The sequence below is a fragment of the Rhincodon typus genome, unplaced genomic scaffold, assembly GCF_021869965.1.
Source record: "Rhincodon typus isolate 14 unplaced genomic scaffold, sRhiTyp1.1 hic_rhity00004603, whole genome shotgun sequence".
Taxonomy (NCBI): domain Eukaryota; kingdom Metazoa; phylum Chordata; class Chondrichthyes; order Orectolobiformes; family Rhincodontidae; genus Rhincodon; species Rhincodon typus.
This window is the reverse complement of record NW_025970241.1, coordinates 211-12,616: the sequence shown is the minus strand read 5'-3', so window position 1 is coordinate 12,616 and position 12,406 is coordinate 211. Positions and strand designations below refer to the sequence as shown.

The 12,406-nt window shown below is 38.9% G+C and overlaps 1 protein-coding gene across 1 annotated transcript; it reads right to left on the bottom strand.

Moving 5' to 3' along the window:
- Positions 1 to 3,440: 3,440 nt before the first annotated feature.
- LOC109928011 (NEDD4-binding protein 2-like 2) lies at positions 3,441 to 12,180 on the bottom strand (the record flags this gene model as incomplete). Its single annotated transcript, XM_048593924.1, has 3 exons — positions 3,441 to 3,790; positions 7,247 to 7,335; positions 12,041 to 12,180. Coding segments are annotated over 3 exons (310 nt in total), but the record flags the coding sequence as incomplete, so codon positions are not given.
- Between the last annotated feature and the right edge of the window lie 226 nt (positions 12,181 to 12,406).

Sequence of the window (12,406 nt, the reverse complement as noted above, 5' to 3'; positions counted from 1 at the left end):
GATACATAGTTAAGATGCCTCAATCTACTGCTGGAAGGTGTAATTGACTAGATAGTTCTTTTCGGCCAGCATAGACAGAAGGAGCCAAATGGACTTCTTCCAGGCCATAAATCTATAGCATTCGTATGACATCTTGCAACAGTGCACAGTAACAGTGAATGACGATGCGAAGAAAGTTGAGGGTGGTGAGGTGGAGGTGGCATTAAGTTAAACACGTATTAAAAACTTTTTACAATTTTAAAATTTGCAAGCCAAATCACCAAACAAGAAATAATGGTGACAACATTTTACATGAAATTTGATTTGAACAAGCAAGAGCAGAACCATAATGTACATGGGCCACTTGAAGTGAATAGACATCTAAACCAAAAGTGACAGCATTTAAAATTAAGTCAGGAAAGCTGGCAGACTGCTTGACTGAATAGTAGAAAGCTGGGTCACAGTTAAAAAAATTCTGGAGGTCAGCTGATGAAAACAAAATCTGAAGAACTGAGCTGGATATAACACAAAAGTAAAATATGGTAGATTCCACAGATTAGAAATAAAACAGAATTTGCTGAAAATAGTCAAAAGATGTACCAGCATCTGTGGAGAAAGAAACGAAATTAAGATTCCAGGTTGCTGGCCTTTCAAACAAACGAATAGACTCAGGTATTTTTGAAAGTAAACCTTGTTTTATAATCCCCCACTTACTGTGACAAGGAACAAAACCCTTTTTTAAAATGGTGCATTTGAAAATTTGCCAAAGTAAAGCAGGAAACATACTGACGTTGGCTCCTTGGAAAAATCTTTCCACAGACCATGCTTTAACTTTTCCAGAGGTTTTCTGAAGAAGGATCTAGGCCCGAAATGTCAGCTTTCCTGCTCCTCTGATGCTGCTTGGCCTGTTGTGTTCATCCAGCTCTACACCTTTTAACTTTTCCAGCTGGTCTTAAAACCATTTTTGGAAAGAGAAACACAATTTTCAAAAAAAATGTATTCACTTGTGGGATGTGGGCATTGCTGGCTGCCCAACATTTATTGCCAGCCCCTAAACGTCCTTGATAAGGTGCTGGTCAGCTGCCTTCTTGAATCACTGTAGTCCATGTGTTGTAACTTGCTCCCACAACATCCTTAGGGAGGGAATTCCTGGATTTTGACTCAGCAACAATGAAGGGATAGCGATATATTTCCAAGTCAGAATGGTGAGTGACTTGGAGGGGAATTGCAGCTGGTGCTGTTCCATGTATCTGCTTTCATTAACCTTCTAGCGGAAGACGTCATGGGTTTGAAATACTTTTATAGCCTCAGAAAAGAGATAGCTTTGAGTTCTGGATAAACCTAACCCTTTTTGTAATGAGTCCTTGCTCTTCAGATTCCATATGTAAACAAATAAATTGATATCATTTATTACATATTTATGCAGAAATTGTATTTTCTTATTTAGTTGATGCGTTTGTCTTTTAAGTAATGTTTCAGGTTTTCTTAATCAAGATAAAATCTCACCAATCTGTTCATACATTAAAAAAGTGCACTTTCATGCTCAGAGTTGCAACTTGCATTTAGTTGAGAATAAATGGACAGGATTTTGTCTCTAATGTGAGTACTTGTAATTTCAGATGACTGCGTGCTAAATTTACACAGTTTCTTGAAATGTGATATGCAAAATTCCACACAGTCAAGCCAGGCTAACACTTTATCAGAAATATTTTTTTTGTAAACACACTGTAATTTGTTACTGTGTTTGTATTGTGATACACAAGCCCGAATTTTAATTACCTGGCAGGAGTTGTGCTGCCTGTACAGGACATTGGTTAGGCCACTTCTGAAATACTGCGTGCAATTCTGGTCTCCCTTTATGAGGATGTCGCCAGGATTTGGATGGTTTGAACCACAGGAAGAGTCTGAATAATCTGGGGCTATTTTCCCTGAGCAGTGAAGGCTAAGGAGTGGTTATAGAGGTTTATAAACTCATAAGGGGCACAAATAGAGTAAATAGGCAAGTCCTTTTCCCTGGGGTGAGGGAGTCCAAAACTAGAGGGCATAGGTTTAAGGTGAGAGGGGAAAGATTTAAAAGGGACCTAAGGGGCAATATTTTCACTTAAAGGGTGGTGCATATATGAAATGAGCTGCCAGAAGAAGTGGTGGAGGCTGGTACAATTAAAACATTTAAAAGGCAAGTGGATGGGTATATGGATTGGAAGGATTTAGTGGGATATGAGCCAAATGCTGGCAAATGGGACTAGATTTATTTGTCAGCATGGATAAGTTGGACCAGTGGGTCTGTTTACACACTGTACAGCTCTGTGACTCTGGTAAAGCATATGTCTGACACACCAGCTTTCAACAAGCTCTCTGAAACACAATAGCTTAAATTACTTTTTTTTGTGAAATCTTAATCCAAAGAGTTTTAATTTAAATTGCCAGTTGATTTTTAAATGTTTTGAAGGAAAAAACTGAAACAAAGAATACCTGCAGATAATTGAACCAAGAATCCAGATCATACACAACCACTTTGCTCTGCAGGAGATATCTCTCAAACCACTGGAAAACTTTCCTCAATAATCACCCCCACAATACCTCACCTATCCAACATCAATTCCCATGGACCTCAATTTTGTGAGGGCTTCTTGGGACCAGTTGCTTTGATTTAAAGGGCAGTAGGTTTCATCTAATCTCTACTTTATGTTTCACCCAAGGCTGAAATAAGTTTGGAAAAGCTGTACATTAATTATTGATGATTCCACACCTCCTGATCACAGAATTGTTGATTCCTTCTACCACTTCGCTCGTGATGGAGAACTGACTGTGAGACAATGGATAGGGGAGCTGCATTTGTCCTGTATTTTGTAAACAGGATACATCTCTAATTTCCAGTAAGGTTGGGTAGACATCTGTGTCCTACGCACACAGGAATACATTAGGTGTGGGTTTTGGAATCAGAACATTTACTGAATTGTTTACTAACCAGTTATTTCTGGGTTTTTCAAATTTAACTTGGTAAACTGTCATGGTGGATCATGAATGTGCTACAGTACCCATAAGGATTGACTAGGTAAAAAAAATTAACAAACCACAATTTTGAAAATAGTGTTTTGATTACCTTATGAAACAAATTGCCAATTCACCCTCCACCATGCTAGGAACAGAATTAAATTGTTATAAAAGAAATTCTGTTTCAGAAAAATCTTATTGTTTGAGTGCATAATCTTCTATAGCTATTTGTCCACAGATAGTGGGATACTCTAGATTTAATACCCTACTAGTACCCTTGGTGTACAGGTAATAGCTTTACAGATCTATTTATGTTCTTTAGTTATCGAAGTAGCTTACACACTTATTGTGCCAAACAGCAAGAATATAGCAAGAGTCAGAGAGCAAATGGCCACTCCGCTTCCAAAGAAAGAAAGAAAACTGTATCTGAAGGTATGAGCTTCAACGATAAAAACTAACATGTCTTTAAGATGGTTGCTACAAGTTAAAAGCTTTCTGAAGTAACCTGTTCACTGAACTGGCTAATGTACATGGCAGCATGATTGGCCAGGTCAATGGAATATACTTGCTTTAAAACATTGCACACACAGCGATACTAGAACAGACACAATAAATTCAATAGTTTAGAGCAAGCACTTCTTCATATATGGCTTATGGAAATATCTTTTGAAGCCATATCAGAATTTTTTAGTACAAGGGAGCAATTCCAAGTTTCAAAAGGGGGGAAAAGAAACACTTACTTTTCCAGCTCCACAACATTAAACTTCCACCAGGTTTCTGGCTCTCGAAAACTCAAGCTGTAACACCGTTCCACAGCCTGTGCAGATAACAGCCATTAGCATCATGATGAAGCATTTCAAGGTGAATAACTGTGTACTAAGTAATTTCACAGATTAAAAACATTACGCATTCAATTATTTCAATGGCAAGAGCAAGGAATCCAGAATTGAAAGTTTCTGGAATTTGTCTTCATTTGCAATTTAATGTCAGTGAGCTTAAACATACAAACTTTATTCAAGTTACTTTAATGAAATGAAAGCAAATCATTTCAACAAATTCCAACTAATGTAAGCGAATGAAGAAAGTTTGTAATTAATGCACCACTTTTACTTGTATAAATTATATATATTGTTACGATACAGTGGAAAATCAAGTGCTGGAAGGCAAGCCTTACTAGACTCCGTTGAAGCGATGTTATTCTACTCTGCTTGGAATTTATACTGTCAGGTCTGTTAAGGTGAGTAGTGTCGTTTCCGGTTTTGATCTGTATGGGATTGCATATGGGGTTCAATTCTATATGTTTGTCGATTGAAGTATGGGTAGAGAACCATGCCTCTAGGAATTCCCGTGCATGTCTATGTTTGGCTTGGGCTACTATATTACTTTGTCCCAGTTAAATTGATGGTCTTCATTGTCTGAATGCACAGATATTAAGGAGAGTTCATTGTGCAGTTTTGCTGCTAGCTGATGTTCATGCATTTTGATGGCTAGTTTCCTTCCGGTCCGATGTAATATTGTGGCAGTCGTTGCATGGTACTTTGTAAATCACATTCATTCTGCATGTTGAGGTTTTCTACCCATACTTCAATCAACAAACATATAGAATTTGACCCCAGATACAAACCCATACAGATCAAAACCAGAAACGAGACTACTCACCATAACAGACCTGACAGTATAAATTCCCAGCAGAGTAGAATAACATCGCTTCATCGGAGTCTCCACTGATGATGTCACCTCGCATGGTGATGAAACATCTGAACAAAAACAAGCCAGCTCGGTGAGCAAATCAACAACCTCATCCACAACCTGACCTACAGATCTTTGCCAAAACATTAAATCACTCACCTTGTCCAAATCACACTGATGCACTTCTGCATTCTCCTCACAATTCATCCTCCCACTCAGTTTTGTGCTGTCAGCAAACTTGGAGATATTAATTTATTTGACTGAACTAAATGTAATATATATTGTGAATAGCTGGGGTCCAAGCACTGATCCCTGCTGTACCCCACTGGTCCCTAGCTGCCACTCAGAACAGAACCTGTTTATTCCTCCTCTTTGTTTCCTGCCTAACAACTAGTTCTCTATCCATCTCTACCCCCAATCCCGTGTGTTTTAAATTTTGTGTGCTAATTTCTCATGTTGGACCTTATTGAATGCCTTCTGAAAGTGCAAATAAATCACATCCCTGCCTAGTGAATCAGTTGAGGCCACCTCGTTGAATGTTCTTAAGTCAAAGATAGATACATTTTGAACAGTAAAGGAAATAAGGGTTATGGTGAGCAGACAGGTAAATGGAGCTGAGACCACAAAAATATTAACCATGCTCTTATTGAATAGTGGAGCAGGCTTGACAGGCCAGGTTGCTTACTCCTGCTCCTATTTCTTAAGTACTTATGTCCTCCCTTATCAACTCTATTATTTATGATCTCAAAGAATTCCGAAAGATTTGACTAGGATCATTTCCCTTTTTATAAATCCTTGCTGGGTCTGTCCAATCCTGACATTATAAAAGGTTAGAAAACAATGAACTCTAGCATTTCCTTACTACTGACGTTAGGTTAACCAGTCCACAATTTCCTGCATCACTCTACCTCCTTTTTTAAATAGTGAGGTTTCATCAACTACCCTCCAATTCATGGGAACCACTCTAGAGTCTACAGAATCTTCAGAGAGGGCCACCAAAGCATCAACTATTTCTCAGGCCACTTCCTTAAGTACTCTGGGATGTAGATTATTGGGCCCTGGGATTTATCAACCTTTGATCCCATTAATTTTTCCACTGCCATTTCCTACTAATACGGATTTCCCTCAGTTCCTCTTTCATGCTAAACCACGTGTTCCTCAACATTCTTGAGATGTTATTTGTGTGGACCATTGTGAAGACTAGACTAAAATGTGTATTCAATTGGCATACCATCTCTTTGTTCCCTATTATAATTTGCCTTGCATCTGACTACTAAGGGACCTGCATTTGTCTTCACATTCCCGTGAAGGCTTTTCAAGTCAGTTTGTTATGTTTCCCACAAGCTTACTCTCCTACTCTTATATTTTTCCCCTCTTCACTAATCTCTTTGTCCTCCTGTGTTGAAATCTAAACTGCTCCCAATCCTCAAGTCTGTTGCTTTTTTGGCCAGTTTGTATGCCCCTTCCTTGGATTGAGTACTATCCCTGATTTCCTTCGTTAGCCATGGCAATGACACCATTCCATGTTATTTTTGTGCCAGACAAGAATGAATTGTTGCAGTAGCTCCATATGATCTTTGAATGTTTTCCATTGCCTATCCACTGTCAACCCTTTAAGAAATGCTCCTCAATTTGTCATCACCAGCTCACAACTCTTATTATCACTGATTCCCCCACTATCAACGTCATGGGGGGTACCAATTGACCTTAAACGGAACTGTACGAGCTATGGAAAGAGCTGTTCAGAGACTAGGAAACCTGCAGCAGGTAAATCCCCTCCTGACTCCCCAGAGCCTGCCCACCATCTACAAGACACAAGTCAGGAGCGTGATGGAACACTTTCTACTTGTCTGCATGCCTGCAGCTCCAGCATATTCATGAAGAGTGACATCATTCAGGACAAAGCAGCTCATTTGATGGGCACCATAGCCACATCACTTCATCACCAAAGGTCAGTAGCAGCAGTGTACATCATCTACAACATGCCCTGCAGCGATTCACCAAATCTCCTTAGGCAGCACCTTCCAAACCCACAACTACTTCCACCTCGAAGAACAATTGCAGCAGGTACATGGCAACACCACCAACTGCAAGTTCCCCTCCAAGCTACTCAGTATCCAGGCTTGGAAATATTTCAATGTTCCTTCAGTGTCACTTGGTAGAATCCTGGAATTCCCTCAGTCAGGGCATTTTGGGTCTACCTTTAGCGAATGGACTGAAATGGTTGATGAAGGTAGCTCACTACTACCTTCTCAATGCAATCAGAATGGACAATAAATGCTGCCCCAATCAGCAACATCCACTTCCATCAGTGAATAAAAAGAAACGAAAAGTCTCTTTCGAACATTGGTTTCTAAAACAGCTCTCACTTCAGTCCCTGGTTTGTAGGCCACAAAAATAAAAAGAGACAATTCTTCCAGTAATGCAACTCAACCTTAACCTTAAAGGTGGAAAGTGTTTGCATATAAAACTGTTTGAAGAAAATGCATCCTTTCTGTAAAAATGCTCATTTGATTTCCACCAAGTAGCAAGAGACAATAGACATTTATTTTTAGCATATTTCAAAAGTACACATACAACTTACCATTTGCGCATATGGTTTCATTTCCCATGCCTGGATATTAGTATTATCTATAATTATAGGTGACCTGCCTTCATCCATTGACTGTTTAGCTGTTTAAAAAGAATATGAATTACGTTTGTGCCAGAAACAATTTATTTATAGTTTCTCTTCATTTAAAATATATTTCTATACAGAATTGAAAAGCTTCCATTCTCCTCCATCAATGCTCTCTCACATTCTCAACACTTACCAAAGCTTTTGGTAACTAATCCCTGGAGCATTTTCGAAGGCAACACCTTGATCAGAGTCCATTTGCCAACCAATCAATACCCTGTTCCAAAGTTGGTTTTCTTGCATTTTCCTAATGTATGCAAGATGAAAAGCTTTGACTATTATTTTTCCAGCTATACTCAATCTTTTAACATTTAACACACAATTCCTCCAACAATATCATGCTCATATAAAACTGTACATACTAGATTTTTAAAATTGAGTTTTGATTCAAATCCATCATGGCAGCTGTGGAATCTATGTCCCCACAGCATTAGCCTAGACCTGTGGACTACCAGTCCAGTAACATTTACGACTGTGCCAATGTCTTCCCTAATAACAGAAACATCTGCCCACAAAGTACACAAACTTATATTTCTCACCAACAGTTGCAACTTCCATTCTTCCAACCTTCCCTCACCGTGGTAAAAGGGAGCAATCCCCTCAACAAGTAACCAAAGCACTCATACGATATAATCAAAGTGGACTAAGCAACAGTTCGGTTTTTCTAGAGCTGCAGAAGTTCACTAGACAATCATCACATGCCAAAAACCTAAACTACAACACTGGACTAGATAAAGTTCTTGCTCATGAGTTTATTGTTGATAAACGAATTCTTTCAAATTGAGAAAAGGGTTATAATTGGGACAAATGTTCATTCGAGATTTTGTTTTACTTGGAAAACAAAAATTGTTTCACTGATAGCTGTCATTACATCTTAAAACTAACTTGAAAGAATCTACAGCATTTTCACGAGCATCAAGCTCACATATCATTTAATTTCAGCATTTTCTGTATAATTAACCAGATTCAGAACTAAAACTCAGTCATAACTGTAGGTACAAACAACTTCTTGCATCTATCCCGAATTTTTCATTAGTTAAACAACGCAATACCCACCTTGCTTGCAGTTTTAAACACTGTTCTAAACTCATGTGTTATAAAAGTATGAAAATAGATGCAGAACTCTGCAGGATAGAATTTACAAGCTTGTTTGTGTACCCAAGTTTCAGTGAAAAGTATTAGAAGCTGAGATTCTTTGTCCTCTTGGGGAAATCTACAACTAGGGTAATAATTTAAAAACTAGAGATCACCCTTTTAAGTTGGAATTGAGGAAGGATGCTTTTCCCAGAGCATCCTGTGACTTTGGAATTTTCCACCCCAGACAGCAGTAGAGGTGGCAACATTGAATATATTCAATGTTGAGTTAGATAGATTTTTGAACAACAATAAAGTTCAAAGGCCATAATCTGATCAGCCACATTCTTACTGAATAGCAGAACAGGCTTAACGTGTCAAGGAGATTGACTCCACTTCCCATGGACACAACATCAACAGCAGTGAAACTTGTATCGAGCACACTACTGTGTTGAAACTCACCAGACAATTTTCCAAAGGGTAAGCACAGGTTAAAGTAAGGTAGATCCCTACAGTTTATGTTCGATAGAGAATTGGGGCAATTACAAATTTATGGAATCATATTAAAAGAGAGTCTCAGCATAAATAGAAGCTATATTAGATTCAGTATTTATGTACAGTACAGAATCAAACAAACCAAAGAGAATAAATCTCAGACTAACCATTTTGCTAATCTGAAATGAAGTAAAATCAGGATGATATTAACAATCGTCAAGTATTCAAATCTAAACAGTGCTGGAGAAACTCAGCAAGCCTGACAACGTCTACAGAGAGGAAAATAATTTTGACTTCAATATGGTAAAGGTAAAGTTGCCGTAGTGCAGAACCACAGAACTGCTCTCTCATTAAAAACAGATGGCTGGTGGTGGTTTAACCAGAGGGTCACCAGGCCTCAGGTGATGGGAAGAGACTAAGCAGAGTCCCTCCTTGCAACCTCAGGCAGCATGGGAATTGAACCCATTTTGTTGGCATCACTCTGCATTACAAACCAGCTATCTAGCCCTCTTTCCTCAGTTTTGGGAGTGAAGGGAGAAAGTAATTCATGTACAATTACAGAAGAAAGGTTGGAAAATGCAATTTACTCAGTTTTTCAAAGAAATGAATAAGTGATGATCTTGCATTGAGAAAGATATTAAATAGAATAAAAGGATTTCAAGTTACATAGTCTTTCTCAAACTTTGCCCTACGGTTAAACTGATAAAACAAATTCGGTTCTCATATCAAAACAATTCTTCAGAGAAACAGTTGTCAACACCTAGCTGTTGAACAGCTGAAATGTGCCCATTTAACCCAATGATTGCCTCACAGGCCGAGGGTGAATGACACATTTGTCACTTGCAAACAACTTAGTACCATAAACTACATAATCCAGCTTCAATTCTGAGCTCAGTAGCTCGAATATAAAAGCTGCTCAAAAAAAAAGTTCCACAAAACGTCCATACTGTGAAATCAAAACATGTCAAAGTTGCACTGGTTATGATATTCCAAAATATCCTGGACTCTGGAAAAGTTCCAGTGGATTGGAAAAAATGTTATTCAAAAAGGGAGGGATGCGGTAAGTGGGAAACCATAGACCAATTAGTTTAATAACATTGGGAAATCATTAAAATCCATTTCTAAGGAAGTAGAAATGAAACATTTGAAGAGTTAAAACATAATCCATCAGAGTCAGCATGGTTTTATGAGGGGTAAATCATTTTTGCCCAATTTGTTCGAGTTCTTCAAAGATGCTACAAGCAAGGTGGATAATGCAGATCCTGTAGATGTAGTAAATATGATCTCCAGAAGGAGTTTGATAAGGTGCTGCACACAGGTTACACAAGGTTAGGTCACACGGGGTAATATATAACCTTAGCTTTGATAGCGGATCAGCTCACCAACAGAATGCAGAGTGTCCAGATGAATGGGTCTTTTTTCTGGTTAGCAAGCTGTAAGTAGTGAGGTGTCTCAGCAGGTTGGTGCCTGGGCCCTAACTATTCACAATCTATTGCAGATGGCGCCAAAATAAGTGGGAAAGTAAGTTGCAATGAAGAAATAAGAAACGTAAAAATTGACAATGGAGAGGTTTGGTGAATGGGCCAAAACTTGGCATATGAAGTTTAAAGTAGATAGGTGTGAGGTTATCCATTTTGGGTGGAAGAATAAAAAGGCAAATTATGTAAAAAGAGAGAATCCGCAAAATGCTTCAATACAGAGGGATCAGGTACAGCAGGTAATAAGGAGGGCAAATGGAATTTTGGCATTTATTGCTAAAGGAATGGAGAATAAAAACAGGAAAGTGTTGTTGAAATTATACAAGGCATTGTACGATGAGATGCTGACAAAAGGAATTGAGGCCTGAGACAGATCAGCCAAAAAGGCCGTCTACGTGTGGAACCACAAGAGATGGGTGAGATCCTAAACAAATATTTCGCATCAGTATTTACTGTGGAAAAAGATATGGAAGCTAAGGACTCGGGAAAATAAATACTGATATCTTGAAAAGAGTCCACATTACAGAAGAGACGCAGGAGATCTTAACGTATAAAGGTAGATAAACCCTGGGATCTGATCAGGTGTATCTCAGGATACTGTGGGTAGCTGGAGAAGAAACTGTGGGGCCCATAGTGAGAATATTTGTATTATCAACAGTCGTGGGTGAGATGCTGGAAGACTGGCGAGTGACTAACGTGGTGCCATTATTCAAGACAAGCTGCAAGGAAACGCCAGGGAACTATAGACCGGTGAGCCTGATGGTGGTGGGCAAGATGGTGGAAGGCATTCTGAGAGACAGGATCTACATGCGTTTGGAAAGGCAAGGACTGATTACAGATGGGCAGCATGGTTTTTGGCATGGGAGATCATGTCTCACTAACATGATTGAGCTTTTTGAAGAGGTGCCCAAGAAGATAGATGAAGGCAGAACGGTAGACATTGTCTACATGGACTAGCAAGGCCTTTTATAAGGTACCACATGGTAGATCAGTGAGTAAGGTTAAATCTCACAGACTCCAGGGAGAGCTAGCCAACTGGATACAGAGGTGGCTTGACAATAGGACACAGAAGGTTGTTGTTCAGACCGGAGATCCACAACCAGCAGTGTGCACAAGGATCGGTGCTGGATCCACCGTTGTTTGTCATTTATGTAAACAATTGGGATGAGAACACAGGAGGCACAGTTAGTAAGTTTGCAGATGACACCAAAATTGGTGGCATAGTGGACAGCAAAGGTTATCCAACATTACAAAGGGATCTTGATCAACTGGACCAGTGGGCTGAGGAATGGCAGATGAAGTTTAATTTAGATAAATGCGAGGTATTGCATTTTGGTGAGTCAAACCAGGGCAGGACTTACCCAGTTGATGATAGGGCCCTGGGGAGTGTTCTCGAACAGAAAGACCTAGGGGTGCAGGTACATAGTTCCATTAATAGCAGAACAATTCCATCAACTCATCTAGACTTGAAATGATAAGCCTGCCTTCTCTCTATGGATGCTGCCTGACCCGTTGTGATCTCCAGAAATTTTTGCTTTCACTTAATTTTAACTTCGATACATATCAATCTGGGGTTTTCTGTTCAAAGATAACAAAAAAAGCAAAATTCAGAGAGATGGAGACATCCAGACCGTGATAAATAGGTAACTCATACCTCTGTTCTGATTCCACTCGTGAGCTTCTCCAAGGTAATTGGGATCAAAGCAGTAAACCCCATTCTGACAGAAATAATCATCTGTGCTTAATACCACACCATTTGGACTTTGAGCTAACAGCAACCTGCAAGTAGAAATACTCAAGATTGATTACATAGGTAGTTAAATTACAAGTAAAATCATTCAGCACATTAAAATCAATAATCTGTACCCAGAAGAAATTTTCTAAAAAAGTTTATCTATTGCAACGGATCAATGACATGATAAACCATTTTGAAATGAACTGACATTACATCAAAATATAATAGTAAAAATTATGGGCTAATGCATTTCAGAGTATTGGATGCAATTCTTAACATTATCTC